General features: G+C 41.7%; 1 protein-coding gene across 1 annotated transcript; it reads left to right on the forward strand.

Moving 5' to 3' along the window:
- On the forward strand, window positions 1-24,822 carry cblc.S (Cbl proto-oncogene C S homeolog). Its single transcript, XM_018228136.2, has 9 exons — window positions 1-471; window positions 14,158-14,304; window positions 15,208-15,364; window positions 17,177-17,298; window positions 19,568-19,705; window positions 21,023-21,110; window positions 21,408-21,539; window positions 22,334-22,423; window positions 24,163-24,822. Exons 1-9 carry the CDS (start codon window positions 170-172, stop codon window positions 24,466-24,468), a joined length of 1,482 nt encoding a protein of 493 aa, XP_018083625.1. The 5' UTR covers window positions 1-169; the 3' UTR covers window positions 24,469-24,822.
- Window positions 24,823-25,156: the final 334 nt, after the last annotated feature.

Here is a 25,156-nt window from a genome sequence, read left to right on the forward strand (position 1 = left end):
CAGCAGCGGGGCAGAGCTGTTATTGTTAGTCCAACAGCAGAGGCTGCTGCTACAAACCTACTCTCTGTGTCTACTCCTTGGGACAAATATCCAACCCTTGTAACAGGCTGCTCCATGTAACCCTGCCTGTCCAGCTTCACCGGCCCCTCACATTACAACAGGCACCTACATGTTTGCTCACAGGTTCCACACCATGGACAGAGGCACCATGAGCAGGGTTATCCGTGAGATGGATCACTTGTCCCGATTAAGCTCGGCCCCCCTGCTGCACAGGAGCCACCCCTACCTGCCAGACATTGCTCGGGACACCAGTGAACAGCTCAAGCTCATACTAGCCAAGGGCTCTTGGTCTGATCATGGGCAACACGAATACCTGCATGTTACACTCAACAACATCCTCCGCAAGGCAGCGCACTGCAACGAGATCCTTGGCCTCAACAGGGCTCCGCAAGGCGCAGAGAGCGCAGCCAGGTGAGTAGGGTTCCGCATGGGAGGTTGTTAGCTGTGCAAGAGCGGGAGGGCACTGTTGGAAATTGCTGCTATAACACTTACAGCCTTGCCTACTGTGGAACAGGCCTATTGAGTACAGTGAATATATAAGCAGTACAAAAACACTGGACTGGCTTTAGTAAGGCAGGAGGTTTTTAGCTTGGGACCTTGGATGGGAATGTAGTTATTCTTTGTATAGTGACACCAATGGTGGCCTCCAGCTGGGGCTGTAAATCAGCAGGATCCCCACTTGGACACGTGTTCCCCAAAAGACCCTTATTAGATGTTTAGAAGTTTGTGTTTTGTGTGGTGAGAGTTCCCATATCTACATTCATGCTGACCACAAAGTGTGGGGATAGAGGCCCATGGGTTGGGAATGCAAGCCCAGACACCCCTACCCCAAGCTCTCCCCAGTCACTCCCAGGCCCGACTTGCAATCTGTGAATTCTGGAAAATACCAGAGGGGCTGCTGTAAGATGTTACAGACACTCTTCATTGGACCTGTGGGGGCTGTTTGGCCTTTTTTTAAATCCCACTCCAGACCTGGTCACTCATTCTTGTGCCCCGTGCCCTGCATGTGGATTCATTGTTGGACTTGCCACACGGGATACGGATTTAAATAGCCGTTTGATACAATGTATGTTATACCTATGACTACTTATATTTTATACGAAACGCGTCAGAAGTGCAATGTTTTTAATCTGCTGAAATAAACTTGAATGACTTCACCCTACGAGTGGGCTACAGAGTGCTTGCCAGTATTTATGGTTTCAAATGGACCTGCCACAAAGCCTGAGTTATAACTGTGTACCGTGGACACGATTTAGGTCAAAATTTAGATGCAAAACCAGTCATGGTGGGTCACTCTGCACCTGTTTTTATAGCTGCACCTGAGCAGAACACAGAGGTGGAACTAGGGGGAGACAGAAGAGGCACCTGCTTAGGGCACAAAGGTGAGAGGGGCGCTGGGCATGTACCTCTTCTGTTTGACTACCCCTGTTTCAGGCCCTCATCCCCACGCTAAAAATAGAAACCATGGCGCCCCTGCATGACTTCAACACGCTTGTGCTCGCTCATTCCTGTGGACACACGGGAGGGGGGCAAGGTGTCTGGTCAGGGTGACTAGTTTGCCTACCCAGCTTGGCACAACACCACACTGGTTGATGCAGGGCAGCTCTGTACTTACCAGGGACCTTTTACTAATGCCACAAATGCAAGTGCAAGGATCTTACTGGGCCCAGTCAAGGATAGTTATAGTTCTGCAATCACGTCTAGGTCATAGTTTAGTGTCGGTGAACAAACAGAAGCTCTGTACTTACCATCTGCCATGTGCTGCCAGCTCTCCTCAACTTACCCGTATGGGTGATGTACAAGTTACAGGGCGGGTAAAGTGTGAGATGGGAGATGCCTCCATGCCCCCCACAGTCTATGCCTCATCAATACAGCACTGCATATAACACTGTAGTCCTGGAAAATACAGATCTTTGGTCAAAATGGCATCAATTCATAGCACCAGGACTCTTTATAGGGCCCATGTCCCCAAACCAAAACCCCAACCCTGAGCATCTCATCGCCGGGTGTTTCAGGGGCCAACCTCCTTGCTTTTTATGCTTCATTGTGCCACATTATCTGATAATTATCACTAAAATACATACTGCCACAACATGTTGTCCCATTTTTGAAGGACCTGTGACCTGTCACATGAAAGAGTAGAAAGTTACTCATCTGGCTCCTGTGTAGAACCTGCATCTGTACAAATGCTTCTCTACTGGCAGATTCCTGATTTGTAATCTAATGTGACACCTGGTGACAACCGGGGCCGACAGAAAGGATTCTGGAATGCCAGTAATGAGCACCTGATAGACTTGCTGCACTGGGTCGGTTTGTCTTTATCTGTGACTATGCAATAAGTGGGCTCTTCAGCCATGTTATACCAGTTCAAAAATGTTGTCCAAGATCATAGGATCATCAGTCATTATGTGGAAGCTCATCCATTAAGTACACGCTCAACTGTGATGTACAAACCCATAGAATTTGACATCATCATGGCGCACAAGCTCATAGGACAGTCTCTTACTTGGATCTGTTCTGCCTCCCAACTATAATGTCCAGCCCCATGGACATCCCTTTGGCATGTTGAGAGTTGTATTTCAGCAAGAACCAGAATATCATACACTGAATATGCCTAATGTAAAAACTACATAATGGGGGTCATTTATAAACACTAGGCAAATTTGCACCTGGGCAGTAACCCATGGCAACCAATCAGATGATTGCTTTCATTGCTCAACCTGCAGCTGGCTGGACAAAAAGCTAATCACTTATTGGTTGCTATGGGTTAATGCCTAGGTGCAAATTTGCCCAGTGTTTATAAATGAGCCCCGATGTCTTTATCTTCTGTACAAGGGCCCCCTATGAGTTTAGGGGCCACAGGCAAAATCCCTTTCTGTCTTAAACCAGCCGTGACTCTCCTGTACGTCCATTTTCCATTCCGCTAATTGGATTGAAGTGATTTGTAGGAAAAGATACATGAGCAACTGTAAGATGTGACGTGAGTGATGTAGAGAGATTGTGACAGCCACAGTGTGACATTAGACAGCCTGGAATGTGTTTGTGCAGCTCTTGTGTCAGTACTTGCCCTGTTCCACCCTTCTGCCCATTCACTCTACTGCATTTCATTATTCTAGATTTAACTAGGGATGCACCAAATCCAGGAATTGGTTCGGGATTCAGCCAGGATTTGGCCTTTTTCAGCAGGATTCGGATTCGGTCGAATCCTCGTGCCTGGCCGAACTGAATCCGAATCCTAATTTGCATATGTAAATTAGGGGCAGGTAGGAAAATCACGTGACTTTTCATCACAAATTAAGAATTTTTAGGATTCAGATTCGGTTCGGTATTCGGCCGAATCTTTCACCAAGGATTCAGGGATTCGGCCAAATCCCAAATAGTGGATCCTGCTTGAAATCTAAATCAGGGATTGTGGCGGCATTATACACATCTTAGTTCTTTTTAAATATAAGCACTAATTTAAAAAACTGTTTTGTTTTCCTCCAAAATATTCCTTTCCCCGTCAACAATGTAATTTGGTCAAAATGAGATCTGAATAAACAAACAATGTATTCCAGGGTGGTAAAAAAAAAATCTAGAACCTGCTTGAAATCTAAATCAAGGATTGTGGCGGCATTATACTCATCCTAGTTCTTTTTAAATATAAAGCACTAATTTAAAAAACTGTTTTGTTTTCCTTCAAAATATTCCTTTCCCTGTCAACAATGTAATTTGGTCAAAATGAGATCTGAATAAACAAACCCATCCTCCCCCTTTTATTGGGCCTTTAGACATAGCAGCTACACAGAAAGGTTATCTGTGGACTGATAATGTGTTTTACAATTTGCAAACCCAGGGGGTGCTACAGTAAGTTTGAATTTCGTAAGTTTTGAGGCTGCACCTCAACTCTCTGGGAATACAAGGTTCAAGGTTTGCTTGAAGTCATCAAGCAAACCTAGTTTGTTAGTTACCAAGGATAGCCAATCAGAAGTTATCATTTACTGCTATAGTCCAGGGTTTCTTTAAAAAATAGACCAGAGATGCCTTAGGACCCACAACAGCTCGGAGCCTCTCAGTCTTTTCAAAAGCAATAAGATATAAATAAAGCATGGTGGGCAGACTCCTTGTTTTAAAGGGACTATTGACTGAAATATTAAGTTTTAATATAATGTAGATGTAGTGTTATTGTAGTTATTTACATGCTCTTTTTGTGCAGCTGTCAGTCAGGCAACCGTTTCTAGCTGCTTTATGCTCTCTATTGGGGTTTATTCCCCTTGTAACCAGGGCAGAAGGTTTGGAGTAACAAGATGGATAGAAGGGGCCTGAACAGCAAGTAAATAATAAAAAAGAAGATATCTTTAACAATGAGGTCAGGCACCCCAACATCCACATCCAGCATATTCAGACAGGAGAGAGGCAGAATAGGCATATTTAAATACCATAAAAATAAATAATGAAGGCTGTTGATTGATAGGCTTTGATTGGTTGCTATTGGTTACTAGACCTGGAGTGAAACTCCAAGTTGTCACATTGTGTGGAGAAAGATAGGAGATTGAGGGGCAAATTTACTACAGCGCAAAGTGGCTAACGCTTGAGCAAATTCGCCAGGTTGACGGCATTTCGTTACTTCGCCGATTTACTAACGGGGGCTCGCGTAAATTCGCTAGCAAAGTGGACCTACTCTAGCGCTACTTCGCACCCATATGCCAGACGAAGTTGCGCTATGGCGAATGGGACGTAACTATGCTAATTCACTAACTTGCGCATTTTACTGAACGTTACCTCTTGTGCCAGACTTGCCGTCGCCACCTCAGACCAGGCGAAGTGCAATAGAGTAGATAAGGCTTGCTTCAAAGAAAGTCCCAAAAAACACTGGCGTCTTTTACTTTTTTAAGGGTGATAGGCTGAAAAAGATCGTAAATCTTTTTGGGGGTACCCTCCTTTCCCCCTACATTTCCTAACATATGGCACCTAAACTATACAGTGGGCACATGTATTGGGCAAAATAACACCTCTATTTTATTTTATGAAGCTTTCCCAGGCTTGTGTAGTGTAATGTATTTGCTGCTACATATACGTCCATTGTACTTTAACTTGGCGCCGTATGCAAATTAGGTATCGATATCGTAACTTCACTTTGCTTGACGAATTAACGCTAGCACAACCTTTCAGCTCCCTGAGCGCAACTTTGGATTTTAGTGAATTAGCGGTACCCTGGCGAAGCTTCGCCTGGCGAAGTGCGACGAAGGCTTCGCTATTGTATTTTCGGCGTTTAGTGAATTTGCCCCTTAGTGAGACTAATTAGAAGGATAGAGTGTGGCATATATATATACATTCATCCTGTGTAAAAGTACTGACCTGTTGATTATTTGTCTATAATACACAAAAGCCATGAATATCCTGTAAATTATATCCTTATAAACGGTGAGTTCTGATGTCATCAGTTATAAACGGTGAGTTCTGATGTCATTTCTGTCACATGACTCACTGAAACTTGTGTATTATAATAAATAAAGTACCCCCAGTTGCAAAATATGAGGATATTAGAAGTTACCTCGGAGTTCCATGACCTCATGAAACTCCTCGGTAACTTATAATATCCTTATATTTTACAAGAGGGGGTACTTTATTCACTATATAATGCCCTAGGAAAGCCTTTTTCCATTGGCGAGTGCCAAAATGTTGGGCATCTGAGCAGAATCACTAGTATTTAGATCTGGTATATAATATATAGTTGCACAGAATACAATGTGCTGGGCAAGATGCACCTTTTTGATAGGTACCAATATGTGTCTCTGACTGATCTTATAGGCTAGTACTAGTTATAAATATATATTTATGGTGCATAGAAGAACCAGCACTAACAGTTTTGTGATTGAATGTGTTTTATCTTTTATTTTACTTCATGCTACATCCAACGTTGGCTGCAGCATAAAGTGAAATAAAAGATAAAAAAACGATTTATCTCCCAGAATCTGAGCGTGCGTCTCTACCCTAAGGGATTGGCACTGCTGTAGTCTCAATAAAAGGGAGATTTAAGAATGTGGCCCCTGGGGATGTCATTTTTTTTAGATATTTCACTTTAAAAGTAAAAACAAAAATACTTTCCTTGTAGAAAAAAGCACATTTCTTTGTGATTTCTTATGTTTTTAAACTAAAGCAGGTTTCCCTAACCCTCTGAGTTTGTTATGAAAACCTTCAGTGTTATGTTTCTTAAGAGAAACCTTTCCACCTGTATTCTTTATGTGCTCACATACCGCACATTCATGACTGGAACAGAATAAATGAAAGAAAAAAAAAACACATTCCTGTTTTTATATAATACATTTTTTCCTAGAAAGCACAATATGTTTCTTAGCAACCTTCCCTCGTCATACCCACATACAAAGTATAATCATCGCACCATTGCAACCCATTTTTGCATTTTGTGGGTCAGGTCCGAGTGCCGGTGGCTGACATGAAAAGAGGTTTAGTCTTTAGTTTAGTCAATCTTTTATCATGGGGACTATTGAAGATTAATTAAAGGGGAACTCCTGCTTCCAAACCAAAATTTTATAAAGAGGCTACATACCACAGAAACCCCTAATATATCCATCACAGTTACCTGTTTCTTCAAAAAGTATGAATAAATGCCATTTTCTATGCTGAAATCCAGCTGTTTAACAGTTTTTCTCTTTCTGCATCATTTGATATCCTGGCAGGGAAGGAGGGACTAAACACTGATGTTACAAATAGTAACAACTTCTCCACAGCTTACAGACAGCATGCAGGAACTACATAACCCACAATGCATTGCACTGTGATGTTCTGTTCCTTATTGAAATCATGTGTACAGGGAATTGTGGGGTTTCGAGGATGCAGGCTGAGGACAGATGGCTGCTGATACGTAACAGTAGTCAGCCAGCTCAGCAAAGTAGTCAAACAGATGAGCAGGAGAGCAGGGGGCTAGGGAAAACCATTAAAAAAGTCTGCATATTTTTTAATTTATGCATATTGCAAAGTTGCTTGAAATTATGTTTACTTTTCAAAAAGCTCAAGTTATGTTTTTTGTGGAGTTCCCCTTTAATTAATCTTAATGGCAATCAGCAATTCATTTCGATCAGAAAATAAAAGTGATGGTGTTCTTGGTTACCGTGGGTTGCTGCAGTTTAGCTCGTGTTAGTAATTCAGTTTCTAGCAGTTGCGTTATAATGGCAGCTGGGAGAAAAGGTTATAACTGACATTTACTCCGGATCGGTAAGCCACACAGTAATGCATTGGGGCTAGCTTGACCCAAAAGTGTGTTGTTGGCTGTTGGTTCTTGTTGGACATGAGTCAACGTGTCTAAATTACAGCCTGGGACATTATCCATGGAACCATGTGGGGCCCTGCTGGTAGCCATTCACAGCCTCCAGTAACCCTTGCCCCTCATTTAAAGTGACACAAAACAATATGTGGGTCAGGAAAGATGAGCAATGACCCACGTTGTTATTTACATGGTGTTAATAAGGAGGAGATTATAAATTAAGGGCAAAGTAGTGAGAGCTCACTTATCACCTACACCTAATATCAGTTCTTCTGCCCCTTTGCCATCTTTTAGCTGATTTCTACATTGGCTACACTATTTTATTAGATCATATTAATGTTTTTATAATATGCAGATAAACGTTGTGCTGAATTACCAGCCCTTATGGTTTGCCCAGTGCACTAAAATATGCTTGTGTTTTATTGGACGCCAGGAGAGTTAAAGGGATACCGTCATGGGAAAATATGTTTTATTTCAAAATGAATCAGTTAATAGTGCTACTCCAGCAGAATTCTGCACTGAAATCCATTTCTCAGAAGAGCAAACAGATTTTTTTATATTCAATTTTGAAATCTGACATGGGGCTAGACATTTTGTCAATTTCCCAGCTGTATTTGGTCATGTGACTTGTGCCTGCACTTTAGGAGAGAAATGCTTTCTGGCAGGCTGCTGTTTTTCCTTCTCAATGTAACTGAATGTGTCTCAGTGAGACATGGGTTTTTACTATTGAGTGTTGTTCTTAGATGTTAAATGTTTTTTGCCATGATAGTATCCCTTTCACAAACAGATTTGAACTTTGTGATGAGAGTTGTACCAAGATGAAGAGAATAAACGTTATTTGCAATGCAGCTCCTTCCTGCAACAGATAAAGGAATACATGTACTCTACATACACCTCCTGCACACTCAGGAGCTGCACTAATCACTGAAGAGCAATGAGTAACTTTTACACCAGTGTTTTATGGTAGGGCATGACCAGACTTAAAGGAACAGTAACACCAAAATATGAAAGTGTTTTAAAGGAACAACAATATAATGTAGTGTTGCTCTGCACTGTTATAATTGTTGTGCTTGCTTCAGAGACTCTACTATAGTTTATATAAACAAGCTGCTGTGTAGCCATGGGGGCAGCCATTCAAGCACAGGAGACACAATAGATAACAGATAAGTTCTAAAGAATCCCATTGTATACTACAGAGTTTATCTGTTATCTGCTGTGTATCCTGTGTCTTTTTTCCTTTTTCAGCTTTGAATGGCTGCCCCCATGGCTACACAGCAGCTTGTTTATATAGACTATTCATAAACAAACACATCGGTTGTACCAGTGCAAAGCAACAGGATATTATATTTTCGTTACTTTAAAACACTTTCTTTGAGCTTCCCACCTACTTTAGGGGTTCCAGGGATACATCGCTCAAAGTCCATCCCTTTCAAGTGAATATTAATTTATAAATAAAATGCAATAGGAATGTGTTACCGAGCACTTGACCAGGAGCCTTAATGTACGAATGGCATTACTTATTTCTGCAATTTGGGGTCCCAGCCTTTATTGCCCAACCCCCAACTCTGGCTCTGTGTCCAAAGGATCAGATAAATATGGACTTTTATCAATAATGAACAAAACTCAATTTGTTGAAAGAGAAAAGAGGGTGTGGGACTGGGATACCAGAGGAGAAAGTGCAAGAGATTAAAAGGAACAGGAGCAAAGTTTTCTCTGGGTCTAATAATCTGCAACAGCCAATTAGCAGTTACCTTTCAATTTTCTACTGCAGTTAGACACCTAAAACAAATATTGTATTGGTTGCTATTGGTTGTGAGGAATGAGCAAATATCACCCATAGATTATGTTGCTGTTGGTTCTGGGGGTTGATCCCTTTTGAAGGGTGAAGGGTGTCTGACGTTGACGCATTCATCAGAAGGGTGTTGGCTGGATGGAGTGGGATAATAGAAAAGGAGTGGTGGGAGTGGAGTGAAAGATAGGCATTCAGGGTGAGAGAAATGGTAGGATTGGGGAAGCTGATAGAACTCCCTGAAGACTTGGGTGTCTAGGAATATTGTGTAAGATGCTTGATTTCTAACCTCACATATGAACCAGTGAACCTTGACATTGGAAGAAGGGGTTCTTCATCTTTGTGTTAACTTTGAGGCAAAAATCCCAAAAAATGTGTGATTTTTTTAAATTTTTATAAAATCTGACTTTTAAAACATCACAATTTTTTTGGAATTTATTAAACCCGGAGGATGGAAAAGTCTGAATTAGAAAATCCGGCATCTCAGACCTGTTGAGGTTGCATATACAGTAGATCAATGGGAGAAGTCCCATTGATTTTTTGATGTGCGCTGGGTTTCGTGCAATACTCCGACGTTTTTGGGGGAAAAAAGTATAAGAAATCAGAGTTTTCAGGTGAAAAATCCAAAAAAAAACTTGATTTTTTTCCGCAAAGCAAATTTTCGGGAAAATGCAATAATAAATAAGTGCCAAAAACTCGAGTGGATTTGATCGGAGTTTGTAGCAGAAAATGTTGAGATAGATTTGGACTTTTGCAATTGGTTTTCATTATTTATTATTTGCGGATTTTGAATTATTTCGCTGTTTATTTAGCAGCTCTCCAGTTTGCCATTTCAGCAATCTGGTTGCTAGGGTCCAAATTATCCTAGCAACCATGCACTGATTTGAATAAGAGACTGGAATAGGAGAGGCCTGAATAGAAAGATGAATAATAAAAAGTAGCAATAACAATACATTTGTAGCCTTACAGATCAGTTGTTTTTTTAAATGGAGAAAGTGACCCTCATTTGAAAGCTGGAAAGAGTCAGAAGAAGAAGGCAAATAATTCAAAAACTATAAAATATAAATGATTAAGACCAATTGAAAAGATGTTTGTAATTGTATCATCTCTAACATACTAAAAGTTAACCTCAGGGTGAACCACCCCTTAAGGGCAGAGAAGATTCGGAGAGATTTAAATCGCCGGCAGGATGGCATTCGGAGTGCTTAATTTTTCGAAGTCGCCCGAAGTTGCCTCACTAGGAAAACGAAGTGCTCCGAGTGCATTCCCACCGGCGATTTAGATTCTAGCCGGAGGGGAGACAGTTCGGGGAGATTTTTTTTTGGTTTGTATATTTTTTATTTAAAAAAAAAAAAAAGATTTCCCTTTGCCTCCCAGGCTCCCACCTTTTAGCACAAGTAGCTCCTCCATTAAGTCGCTGACACTCTAAACGGTTCTATTATGTTATTGTTATAGTTTTTCGTACATTTCTCAGCAGCACGCAAGGAATAAGAGCTCAGTGGGGGGGGGAGGCTGAAGCAGCTGCTATTACAGAATGTATCAATTAATATGTATCAGTTGTAGCAGTTAACTTTAGCAACATTCAGGGAACAAGGTCAGTTGGGATTGAAGCTGCTGCTGTGATTTCACTGAATATATCAGTATCAACTGTTGACTTTAGGAAAGTCCAGGGTGCAGGATCAGTTAGGGTTAAAGGGTTGGTTCACCTTTGTGTTAACTTTTAGTATGTTATACAATGACTTTGTATGAATTTTTAAATTATTTGCCTTCTGACTTTTCAAGCTTTCAAGTGGGGGTCACTGACCCCATCCAAACACAAGTGCTCTGTAAAGCTACACATTTATTCTTATTGCTATTTTTAATTACTCATCTTTCTATTCAGTTCCTCTCCTATTCATATTCCAACCTCTTATTGAAATCAGTTCATGGTTGCTAGGGTAATGTGGACCCTAACAACCAGAATGCTGAAATTGAACTGGAGAGCTGCTGAATAAAAAATATAAGTAACTCAAAAACTACAAATAATACAAATCAATTACAAATTATCTCACTCTCTACATCAGGGGTCCCCAACCTTTTTTTACTGGTGAGCCACATTTAAATGTAAAAAAAGAGTTGGAGAGCAACACAAGCATGAAAAAGTCCATGGGGATGTCAAATAAGTGCTGTATTTGGGTGTTTGGTAGCCCCTATGTGGACTGGTAGCCTATAGGAGACTCTGTTTGGCAGTACACTTGGCCTTTATACAACCAAAACTTGCCTCCAAGCCTGGAATTCAAAAATAAGCACCTGCTTTGATGCCACTGGGAGCAACATCCAAGGGGTTGGAGAGCAACATGTTACTCGCGAGCTACTGGTTGGGGACCACTGCTCTACATCATACTAAAAATTAACTCAAAGGTGAACAACTCTTTCAATTAAACGTTTGGTATGTTGTAGAATAGTTAATTCTAAACAACTTTTCAATTGGTCTTCATTATTTATTTTGTATAGTTTTTTTAATTATTTGCCTTCTTCTTCTGACTCTTTCCTGGTTTCAAATGGGGGTCACTGACCCCATCTGAAAAGAAATGTTCTGTAAAGCCATACATTGATTGTTATTGCTACTTTGGATTACTCATATTTCTATTCCGGCCTCTCCTATTCATATCAAGTCTCTTATTCAAATCAGTCCATGTTTACTAGGGGAATTTGGACCTTGGCAACCGGAGGGCTGACTTTGCAAACAGGATAGCTGCTGAAGAAAAAAATAAATATCTGCAAAAAATGAAAATCAATTGCAAATTGTCCCAGAATATCACTCTCTCCATCATTCAAAAAGTTAACTCAAAGGTGAACAACCCCTGTAAAGCTCCTGCTTTCAACTAATGTATAAACGTCAGGGTGTATGCTCATTAGGGGCTGAAGCTGCTACTGTTAAGAATTGTTTGACGAATGTATACAATATAAATATGGTTAAAATGGCATATTTTACATATTGAACGTATCGCACCAGCCTAAAGTTTCAGCTTGTCAATAGCAGCAATGATCCAGGACTTCAAACTTGTCACAGGGGATGAACTAACCCATGTAGTGTCGCAGCCAAGGTACTTTCATGTGCTTCATTTGGTTCTTTTTCTGGATAGACCATTCTGGTGGCCAACAGCATCCATGCATGAGTACAGACTGGTGGCATGTACATTACTATACTATTACTATACTATTACTATACTATTACTATACTATTACTATACTATTAATATACTATAAATATACTATTACTATACTATGACCAGGTGCTCATACCTAGGGACACCGTATCTATGCATTTGGCTGGCCAAGGTGTAAAGAAGAAGTTGACTGGGAGTTGTATCTGGGGACAATCATCTGACATGGGAAAACCATTGCAAAATGATAGCTCAGAGCTTACTGACAGGACTGCCATCAGAAATCGCAGGGCCCCATAGGACAAAATTTCCAAGGCCCCCTGGGCTACACCCACCACAAGCCCCACCTACAGGTCCGCCCTCCCCACCACACAGTAAAAAAACAAAAAAAACATTTGTGGCCAGGGCCCCCCCATTAAAAAATATTGGTGGCTAGGACCCCACATGAGAAAAAAAATTGGTGGCCAAAATTGGTAGCCAGGCCCCCCCCCCATTATAAGAAAATTGGTGGCCAGGGCCCCTTAAACGTCCATGCCTTCCCGAAGTCAGCAGCTCTCAGAAAGATTGGGGGCCCGGCTAATCAAGTAAGTGTGGCGTGGCCGGGCCCTCCTTACCCTCGGCCCCCTACAACTCTCCCTCCGTCCCCCCCCTGATGGCTGCCCTGCTTACTGATATTACTTTGAATTGAAATTTGAATTTGAATTTTAGGCCTGAACACATGAATTTGCTTGGTTCTTTTTTCCTATTATCTTGGCACCATGCAAATGTTTATCTAGTTCCTGAATGTCACATGAATGCCTTACTAGAAGCCAGTGTCTGTGTCGGAGGCAAACAGTAGGACTCACTATGATTTTGCCTATGCAAAGCAGAAAACAAAGCAGAGATTGTCAGTTCCTCAAACAGTTTGTGGAGATTTAATCATGGAGAAGGAGACTGTCATAAGCACAGGAGCTGCAGTAGGTCACTTGGAAAGTTCTACCTTACCACTATTAAGATCTTGTAAATGTGAATGAGATTAGAGGGTGGTGCACCACAGCAGCTTTGAAACCATCTTTATTTATCCACAGGGACCCACTCTCCCAGTATATTTTATGTCATAATGTATTGGATATTTTGCAGTCGAAATACTTTTGGACAACTCTAAGCTGCAGTAGTGGTGTCCCACCAGGAGACTCATTACCCAAGCCCCTCTCCCTGTCTGTCTACTTCATCTTAGTTCTGCTTCATCCATTCTTGTCTCTTAAGGTGGCCATACACGGGCAGATAAAGCTGCCGATATCGGTCGTTTAGACCAATTTGACAGCTTATCTGCCCGTGTATGGGGGCTTCCGATGGGTCTTCCCGATCGATAACTGGCCACGATATAGATCGAGAAGGTTTGATTTTTAACCGACCGACCCGTCGGAGCCCCTTGGCGCATCGTAATTCAATTGTTTGGCCATACGGCCGAACGTTTCGAATTAACCCCGATATAGCCATGCCGTTAGTGGCATATCGGGGAAAGATCCACTCGTTTGACAATGTCACCAAACGAGCGGATCTTTGAGTCTATGGCCAGCTTTACTCTTCACCCTTTCTCATTCTCCACTTCTTTCTCTCCCTCTCCCCTAAATGCTCTATTTCTCTCTTTCGCCCCTCTCTGCTCTAAAATTGGATCGGAAAGCGTTGGCCCAGTTGTCAAACATGCAAAAGATCCACTTGCAAGATATTAGAAAATGGTTTCTAAACGGTGGTGACCAAAAAAACCCCAAGATTGTAAATATTTCAATAGCGAGGTGCCTTTCCTTGTCCATTATTACATAAGAGGAGAAGATGGATATAAGTAGGTTGTTTGATTTGTGTATAACTGCAAAAACAACCTGGATTTTTCTCTTACAATATTATTGTCTCTGTCACAGGAGAAACCTCACCAAGCTCTCACTGATTTTCAGCCACATTCTCGCAGAGCTCAAAGCCCTGTTTCCTGGGGGAAAATTTCAGGGGAACACATATAAAATCTCCAAACCTGAAGCCTCACAGTTCTGGACAAACACATTTGGCCAAAGGTAAGTAACACTGAGACGGAGGAATTACTGAGAATACTCCTGGCAAAAATGTCTTTATGGGGGTCTGAGAAAGGGTGGACTGGCAATTTATATTTGTATATTATGACCTCTGACTATGATTCTGATGGAGTTCCTCCCAGTGGACAGTTTATTCACAAAGTGCCCAAATCTTAGATCAGCCTTTCAAACATAATTTCTGAGCAAAGGGTCTCAGACATGGGAGTAATCTTTTACATGACAAGAAAAGTCATAGTACCTACATACTGTTTTCAAAATGAGCCTTTACAGTCCCCCTTTTATCATTACAGATTAAACCCCATTTGCGATCATGTGATCCCTTGGTTTTCTCTGAGAGGTCTGTGACAAGTAGAGCATAGTGTCCATTTCAGCACCTAACACGGCTACCTCTGTATGTTACTTTAAAGGAGAAGGAAAGCTACCGAAGCAGTTTATAGCCAATATATTCTTCACAATAGTGCAAGCTATAATATTATATTTATTCTGTATAATGAATTACCATACCTGAGTAAACAGCTCCAGAAGCTCTCTCTGTTTAGTAAAGCAGCTGCCATATTAGCTTGGTGTGACATCACTTCCTGCCTGAGTCTCTCCCTGCACATAGCTCTGGGCTCAGTTTACAACAGGGAGGGGAGGAGGGAAGGGGGAAAAGGGAGGGGGAGAGAGGTGCAAACTGAGCATGCTCAAGCCCAAGCCCTGGAGGTTTTAGCTGAAAACAGGAAGTCTGATACAGAAGCCCATGTATACACAATAGAAGGAAAGAAATGCTGTGTTTGTTTTGACAGAGGACTCAGAGCAGCATTACTTTGAGGGTTTACTGGTGTATTTATATAGACCTTTCTGATAAAGCTTACTTCATTTTAGCCTTTCCTTCTCCTTTAACAGATGCCTAGTGCAATGGAGTGAGTTCCGAGCAGGACTTAACCATGTGCACTCAGTTGGATCTGGGCCTCTTGAGTCTGCCCTGCACAGCACAGTAGACCTCACGTGTAATGACTACGTGTCTGTGTTTGAGTTTGACATCTTCACAAGACTGTTCCAGGTACGGCCATTCCTGCCTTTTGTATGTAGGGATAATGCAAATAGGAGTAACAAAAAGAGAAGGAACCTGATACTGTAGGTTAATGCTGCTTTCATTTAATCCATTATAATAGTACAATGCAAATACACTGACGTCACAAACCCTCAATTCATGTATTTATAATCTTGTTTCTATTATTTTTTAATATAGTCAAAGACAGATGACTGTGATGTTATTATAATTGTGACGTCACTCATATGCTCGTGCGTACGCAGTCATTGGCTGTAAACTATAAATACTAAATACTTCATTCAGTATTTGTTTGGAGCTTCAGAGATTGATTGGGGAGGCTAGGAAATCCCATTGGCTGAGACATTTAGATGACAGTGGATACAGTCTATGTCTGATGGGTATACACAAACCCTATGTCATCTAAAGGTTAAAGATTCATATAATTTTTTGTCCAACTTTTAGGTGGCAAAATTATATCCTCTTTCTTGGATTGATTTCACTGTACTCTCTTTAACCACAACCACCGCCCAGGTGGTGGACCAAATCTGAAACATTTGCAGGTTAACAATTGGGTTACACATAGGCAGTAGTTCCTAAACTGTGGGGCTGACCCCCTCGGTGGTTCCTGGAGCAGTGGGTGGGTGGGGGGCTCAGTCTGAAGGCCAATTTGGGGTTAAAGCCTATTTGCTCTTGATAAACCTGGAAGCCTAGCTTGAAGGTCAATTAGGATGAGATAAGGGGTGAATACTTATTTGCGGTTCCAGATCTTCTTGAAACTATGGCTGAATGGTGATACTACAATATTTTCCTTTGTCTGTAATCTTGTTATAAATTAAGGATGGCAGGAACTCCAAGGAGGGGCTTGAGCAATAAAAATCCTGAATTAAGGAATTTTAAGAACCCATCAGCATCCATAGACAGATGTTATCATTTAATAATAAAAGATTTTACAGCCAATCCAAACTATATCTTGACCAGATATCAGGAGACCATTGTTTAAGTCTATACAGGCATCAACAGGTTTCTCAACAGAGGCCAAGTTGGCAGGCAATTTTAGCCTTAAGATTTCTTTTCTCTTCTGTGTTAATTGTAAATTAGCTGCAGGTATTTCAGGTAGCAGTGCAGTATATATAAAATATTAGATATAGGATAAGCAATCCTGCTTGTCTTGTAGATGTATATCTAGAATCTGTACCCTGTTGCTTGTCAACCAGAAAATAGAAATATTTCAAAAGTACAGTATTTTTCCGTAGAGCAGAAATACCCCAAAAAAAAAGCTGGTATGCTGGTATGCTTCTAAACACTGATTCTATCTGCAAAAAATGTGTGCCAATGAGTAATTTCTTTTGAATGGGAAGGACCTGTCTGCAGTGAAATGCCATGAGCCTTAAGTCATACATGAGAACCTTTGCTTCTTTGACATGGACCCAGATGGTGGCAGATCCATTTGGCAGATCCATCTTTATCCCCTGGGCCAGTAATTAAATCATAATAGGGGCCTATTACGACCCATTGGGACACAATGTGTCCCTCATCCTTAGGGATCTTCTGAGCTGCCTGATAGATATCTGATCAATCTCCAGATATAGGTTGGACAGGCAATTATTTTGCCTTATACTGTATGTACCAGTACGCTGCGTCTAACATTGACCTTAATATGGTAACCATATCATTATTATGTCCTGCATGTGCCATTGTTTGTGTCACTTTGGAATTTGAGGCTTCAGTTCTGGTTGCACTAGGTTTCTTGGTGTCCAGTATTATGTCCCTTACCTTTCCAGCTAAAATTGCTATATCCTTATCCTTCTGTTTTGCATCCAGCCATGGAACACTCTTCTGCAGAACTGGATGTTGCTAGCTGTTACTCACCCTGGTTATATGGCATTCCTTACATATGATGAGGTCAGAGAGCACCTGAAGAGCCACATCCAGAAACCTGCCAGGTATGACTCAGCAGGGAGGTTAAATTAGGTCATGTATTTGTACAGTTCTATGAATAATAAGAAAGGCTGGTTGTCTGACGTTTTGGACAACAGGACTGGCAGTCTATTGAATGGAACACAAACAAAGGTGAGAGGTGCTGCCTGGAAGCGTTCTTAACATGATGCAAATTTCCTCTTCTTCGGGGCGACAAGACTCCCTGAACTGCCTTCCTGCCGGCTAGAATTTAAATAGCTGGCGGGATGGCAATTGGTGCGCTTTGTTTTCCAAAGTCGCTCGAAGTTGCTTCACGAAGAAACTTCGGGCAACTTCGGAAAACGAAGCGCTCCGAGTGCAGGGCCAGATTTACATAGTGGGCGACCCTAGGCCCACTGCCATTCGTTGCCCCTGTCCCCTCCCCTTTATTCGTGCAAATTTTTACATCATCTGGACTGGAGCAATGGGGATTGATGCATGGGAAATTTAAAAAAATATTATATCTCCAACACATCCCAAGTGTTTTTGAACCAATGTGGGTATGGTTGGGCAGCATTCTGCCCCCCTAAAATCCTGCCGCCCTAGGCCCGGGCCTAGGTGGCCTTTCCACAAATCCGGGCCTGTCCGAGTGCCATCCTGCCAGCGATTTACATTCTAGTCGGCAGGAAGGCAGTTCAGGGCGATTAGTCGCCCCGAAGAAGAGGAGATTTGTCACCGGGCGACTAATCTCCCCGAATCGCAGCGTGTGTCTCTGCCCTTATGATTTCACCATCTAGGCTTATTAGGAATGATTCTCTAACATGAAACGCAAGCCATGTTTGGAATGTATCAGTAATTGGATCTTTAGAATCTAATTAAGTTCCTTAATACGGGGCTTATTCATCTAACTGTAATCTAATTACAAATTCAACGTTTGGAACATATATTATTATGGACCTCTGACTCCATGTCATCAGGGCGATAACAATCTAGTCCTGGTAATGCTCTGAATGGGCTCACATTGGTCTTGTTCTGTAAATTTTCTAAAGGTTGCCATACTTCTTTATCATCTGACCAAATTAAAATCCCCTACCCCCTACCCTACATAAACCCCCCTTCCTGCTCCCCCCAGCCTAGGTGTTACCCTGGGTAAATGCCCCTATCTCTTTACTTAGCCCTCGTTGCAGATTTTCCGAGAAAATACTCGAATCGAGTTTGATCGAATTTGATTCGAATTCTGTTTGTTTCAATTCGTCGAAATTTGAAAAATTGGATTTTAATAATAAATTTAGATTGGTTGAATTTTGAATTTTTGGGAGTTTTAAAAAACTCACATGAATTCGAAAATTCGACCTTTGATAAATGTGCCTCCAAGCGAGTAGCTATTATCAGTGCGTGTATGACCACCTTTACACTTCTTTTTTAATAACATTTTTGAACTTTTCCCTAGGGATGCACCGAATCCACTATTTTGGATTCAGCCGCACCCCCGAATCCTTAGCAAAAGATTCTGCCGAACCATATCTGAATCCTAGTTTGCATATGCAAATTAGGGGTGGGAAGGGGAAAACATTTTTACTTCCTTGTTTTGTGACAAAAAGTCACGCAATTTCTCTCCCTGCCCCTAATTTACATATGCAAATTAGAATTCAGATTCGGTTCAGCCAGGCAGAAGGATTCGTGTTGAATCCAAATCCTGCTGAAAAAGGCTGAATCCTGGATTCGCTGCATCCCTTCTTTTCCCTAATGCATAAAAATTATCCAGGAGTATCTTTAAATATATGTGCAACATAAAGTCTTCTGAAAACAGAAGGTATTAACTTGCCTCGTGCCATATACATAGCACTGCTTAATACCACAAACCAGGCTAGGTTCTGTGCTATAAAACCAGCGGTTCTGGATGCATAATTGGTTACAGGGACCATGGCCAGGCCGGCCAGGCGCCCTAGGCAACCTGATCAGCGCAGACTGGGCACATGCACATGCGCGAGTTGCCGATAACGCCGGCCTGCACGAGAGGAAGCGCCTTTTAGCCTGTCTCACCCTAACCAGGTTAGGTTCTCTGCTTAAATATGGGTGACAATAAAGTCAAGTCATGTTCACAAGAGATGCCCAGTGCTCTTTGCTCTCTCTATTCACAAAGGTTACTTTTGGCCTTTGATAAAACAAGTGGGTAAAAAACGAGGGATTTCCCCTCTGAACTGTGGTGAACTCATTTTTAATTATATAATAAATATACCCTGTAATGTGCTAATATCATAGTCGTCGGCAAAGTATTTTCTGCCCCTTAACCAAATGTCTCCTTGTTTCCCGCAGTTACATCTTCAGACTAAGCTGCACACACCTTGGCCAATGGGCTATTGGCTATGTGACGGCAAAAGGAGAAATTCTACAGACCATCCCACACAATAAGCCCTTATATTTGGCACTTTTGGAAGGACAGAAGGAGGGGCTGTAAGTTGAAGAACAAGCCTCAGCAATGGGAGCAGACCCCATGGCCAAAACTCCTCAGTACGGGAGAGAAGGGAGTACGGGAGAGAAGGGGTGGGGCTCACTCCCCCCATATCAGCTATCAGTTTTTGACTTTAAAGGCAACAGTTTAGTTTAAAAGGTTAAAGGGGTTGTTCACCATTAAGCTCATTTTAGTATTGATTTTAGTATTTATAGAATGGCCTGTTCTAAGCAACTTTTCATTTGGTCTTCATTATCTATTTTTTAAAGTTTTTTTAATTACCTGCCTTTTTCTTCTGACTGTCCAGCTATCAAGTGGGGGTCACTGACCCCGTCTGAAAAACAAATGCTCTGGAAGTCTAAAAACGTTTCATTATTTCAACTTTTGATAGCTCTTTTTTTCTATTCAGGCCTCTCCTATTCATATTCCAGTCTCTCATTCAAATCAATGCATGGTCGCTAGGGGAATTTTGACCCTAGCAACCTGAAATTGCAGACTGGAGAGCTGTGGAAGAAAAATCTAAATAACTCAAAAACCACAAATAATAAAACATGAAAACCAACGGCAAATTGTCTCAGAATATCACTCTCTATGTCATACGTAATTTAACAAAAAAGTGAACAGCCCCTTAAACTCGATAGAAAAAGAGCACAGAGGATGGATACATCAGCTGAGCTAAAGATAATAAGGGCTCGTACAGACGAGTGTTTTAGCTGCGCTCCCCTGTGTTCTGGTTTCATGCGTTCAGCCGCAGGGGAGCGCAGGAGTAGACGCACTGAATTCTTTTCAATGGGGCTGTACTCACACAGATGCATGTGAGCGCAGAACGCAGGTAAAATGCAACATGCTGCATCCCAACCTGCATCGACGTTTACATGCACCTGTATGAGTACAGCCCCATTGAAAAGAATTCAGAGCCTACTCCTGCTCTCCCCTGCGGCTGAGCGCATGAAACCGTAGCCAGGGCCGGATTTGCCGTGAGGGCGCCCGGAGGCCGGCGTCCTCTGTCGCCCCCTCCCTTTCATAAGATTGCACGCATGCACATCGCTTCCAGCTTGAAGATGGCGCACGAGCATCATGTTATCTTGAAGATTGCACATGAGGCTACTGTCACCTTGATTCCTGAGCACTAGCCGTTCGTCGCTAGTGCTCCGGCAAGAAAATCACTTGCCGGCTGGGCGGCATGCTGCCCCTTAATTGATGCCGCCCTAGGCCTGGGCCTATGCGGCTTCGCCACAAATCCGGGCCTGACCGTAGCGCAGGTAAAACCGCTCATCTGTAAGAGCCCTAAAACAGTCAGTGTTTTTTCACTGTTGCAGGTATTTACACCCTAATGGATTGAGCAGTAATCCGGATTTATCAGAACTGAGCAACCCTTCAACGAGCCCCAAGGTTCAGGTATCACAGGTGAGCAAAAGCCGGTCGAACCGCTCTGTCCAGTCTATCGATGCGTTACTGTGTTTTTTTCGCATGTCATTTGCATTTTAGAGAATATATAGAGAAGCCAAAACTGTACCTGTATCTGGAAAACAGAATCGAAGAACCCTGTATATATATATATATATATATATATATATATATATATATATATATATATATATATATATATATATATATATATATAAAAATATGTATACTCTCCTAGTCCGTGTTTGTCTCATTCTTTGCATCTCCCATAAACGCACCCACTTGTGTCTTCTGTAGGAGCAATGGGATTTATATTCCCAGATGGGTTCCTCCTTTGAACTGTGCAAGATCTGTGTCGACAATGAGAAGAATGTCCGTATAAAGCCGTGCGGGCACTTACTGTGTAATGACTGCCTCTTAGCATGGCAGGTAAGAGAGAACACTTAGGGGTATATTCATTAAAATGGGAGATTAGAATTCACCACGATGTATTTATCAAATGGTGAACTGTAACTACCACCCACTGGTAAATAAACTTCTAATAATCCCATAGGAATAAATAGAAAGTGGGTGAGTTTTTCTTATATTTTGATAAATTATGGAGGGGGGAAGAACACTAGCTATTAGTTTTGCCCTAATATTGTTGACGAGTGATGAGGAAATTAATCCCATTTTGGTTTGCTGAAAAATTTACGAAAATGAGGAAAAATGTGTGAAAAAAATCGCCAAACGCATTGAGGTCAATGGGCGTTTTTCTTGTGGTGACTATTTTGTCTCTGCGACTTTTTTGTCCAAATGTATGAAAGTCAATGGGTGTTTTTTCTTACGGCGACTTTTTTGTCTGAGGGACAATTTTGTCTTTTTCGTGGCGGATTTTTGCCTCAGTTTCGCGAAAAAAATTTGCAGATGGCAAAAATGCAGATTTCTATGTCTGGTGCTCATCACTATTGTTGACCCATTGTTTATTTTTCTGTCTAAGGATGATGGCAAGCAGGACAGTTTCTCTGCCAGTATTTTTAGGAGCACCCAAAACTCCCCATGCCACATTCATCTTTGGTGTAAAAAATTCCAGTATTATCGCAGCAGCTGCCATCCACATATTTTGGCGCATTAACAACTCCAGGGTGGGTGAAAGTGCAAAAATGCTGAGAACAGAAAACTTGTGTATGTTTCCAGATTTGACAGATTTCTATGAGATGTGACAGTTTGACTTTCCATTGCAGAAGTCTGACGGACACACCTGCCCTTTCTGCCGCTGTGAGATTCAAGGAAAAGAAGAAGTGCATGTCCTTTCCCAACCAGAAGCAGAAGAGGTGAGTGGTATCAGTGGGCCATCCCCATGGCTTCCCTGTATAGGGGTTGGGCATCATTATTTATATTCAAATCAGCCTTTAGATAGTTACAACTAAATCTTGCCCTACTATACACACTATCCCACAGGTCAATCCTTCCTCTTCCCCAAAGCTATCCTCCTTACCATATTGCTTTACAGCTACAACCCCTTGCCTTACTACACTCACTATCCCACAGCTGCATTCTCTTTGCCTGACACCATCTTGCCTTATTATACAGCAGAGATTCCTGAACTGTAGGGCCCACATTTGTGGACAGGGGGCCCATCCTGAAGGCCTAAACGAATGAGATATGTGTGGGATATGTAGTTGCTCTCCTCCTGTTTATCTATAAAAGACAAGTCTTACGGCCAATAGGGATGAATTTTTGGGATTGCACCTATTGGGTGCCCATCTGACCAATAACAAAATGTTTTTTATGTATCTCTGAGCTTTATAACTAAGTGGCACCTAGCCAAATGCTTTAATATATTCAGAACCACAAAACAAGTAGTAGTAAACCACTGCTACACACACCATGCCAAACCCCTTAATCTGGTATTGGATTATCCCATAGTAGGGGCAAATTCACTAAGCGCCGAAGGGCATTTTCGTTACTTCGCAAATTCACTAACGAACGCTGGCGTAAATTCGCTAGTGTAACTTCGCACCGTTACGCCTGGCGAATTTGCGCATTGTACTGAACGCTACCTTTTACGCTAGACTTCCTTCGCCACCTCAGACCAGGCAAAGCGCAATAGAGTAGATAGGGATTGCTTCAAAAAAAGTAAAAAAATTTTCTAAGTCCCAAAAAACGCTGGCGTTTTTTCTATATTATGGGTGATATTTTGGGGCTCTCCTCCTTCCCCCCTACATTCCCTAACTCATGGCAACTTAACTATACAGTGGGCACATGTGTAGGGCAAAATAAAAATTTTATTTGATGTTTTGAAGGTTTCCCAGGCATTTGTAGTGCTGCTACATATTCCTCCATTGAAATTTGAATTTGGCACCGTATGCAAATTAACCATCGCTAGCGTAACTTCGCTTCACTTAGCGAATCAACGTTAGCGCAACTTCGCAACCTTACGCTACCCATGAGCACAACTTCGGATTTTAGTGAATTTGCGGAGCGCTGGCGAAACTACGCCTGGCGAAGTGCGGCGAAGTGCGGCGAAGTTAAGCCTGGCGCAACTACGAATCTTAGTGAATTTGCCCAGTATTGTTTCAAATTACAATAACTATACAAAGTACTGGGGAGGGTAAATAAGTGTCTGACATTATTGTGGTATGGCCATCTAAAAAGTAGCTGGTAATGGAATAATCCAGATGTGGAAAAGATCAGGAATGTTTAGGTGTAATGAGGCATGGAAAGGGGCATAACAAATAGTACAGAGTCTTTTTTATTAACTGAGGGCCCATTCTACTTAGTTGGCGTAGATAGCTCCCAGGGTGTCCAGGTAGACAATGGGCTATTAAATCTGTCCCCTCAGGGGCCTGTAATCTAAATAGTAAAGTATAGTTTCAGATGGCAGCCCTGATAGCTATTGACTTCTATTGAATGTACAAGCGCAATGTATCTAAACATATGTATATAGTGGCCCTTTAACAATAGCTTGACAGTGAAGGTCGGCATCCTTTTAATACCAGACTAGAGCTACTCTATGCATAGTTACCTTATTGTGCCTCTTTTGGTTACCGCCATGATCTTGTCCCAACAGACAACAGCCTCCAGTGAAGCAAGCGAAGAAGACTGGATCAGGCAGCGACCCCTTCCACCAACACCTATCCCTGTGGCCTCAGCTCCCTCTATACCTTCTGCCCCTCCTCCTTCTCTTTCACATTCACCAACCCCCTTTGGGCTGCAAGTTGTGCCCCCTATAACCCAGAGATTGCAACTACAAGCCAATGATATCATCTTTGGAAGAACAGAAGCCTCTGGAGGCCCCATGAACAGGACTCCACCGATCCCACCAAGGATAAGATGGGACAGACACAGGGGACAGCCTTCCTTTCACACTGCTTAGACCCCATTATGTTCAACCTACACCCACAGAAAGCCCATGGGTGCTGTCATAGAAGTATGTACCAGGTCTGTTAATTCATAGCCACCAATCAGATATTTGCTTTCAAACAGACGACCTGATTGGTTGCTACGGGATACTAGATTGGGTGCAATCTAATATTACATTGCTCTAGTGCATACTTGACCCTCGTTACACTGTATTTCACATAGAATGCACTTTATGCACAAGGAACGCTGGCTCTTTTTGGTAGTTGGCAAATATGTTGTATTAGGATATCTGGGACAGTGATGGAACATTAATAATAAACCTGAGACAATGTCATAATTGTTTATAATAAAGGTAAATGTTTCTCTATTTGTGTTGTATGGGTAGTATCTTACTCTTGAACCCCTTTGCGAGAATAGAACATATATATATTATATATATATATATATATATATATATATATATATATATATATATATATATATATATATATATATAGTGAATAAAGTACCCCCTCTTGTAAAATATAAGGATATTATAAGTTACCGAGGAGTTTCAGGACCATATAAAAATACGAGGCCGAAGGCCGAGTGTTTTTATACAGGTCATGGAACTCCGAGGTAACTTCTAATATCCTCATATATTACAACTGGGGGTACTTTATTTATTATAATACACACGTTTCAGTGAGTCATGTGACAGA

Source organism: Xenopus laevis, chromosome 7S, assembly GCF_017654675.1.
Source record: "Xenopus laevis strain J_2021 chromosome 7S, Xenopus_laevis_v10.1, whole genome shotgun sequence".
In the NCBI taxonomy this organism is placed as follows: Eukaryota; Metazoa; Chordata; class Amphibia; order Anura; family Pipidae; genus Xenopus; species Xenopus laevis.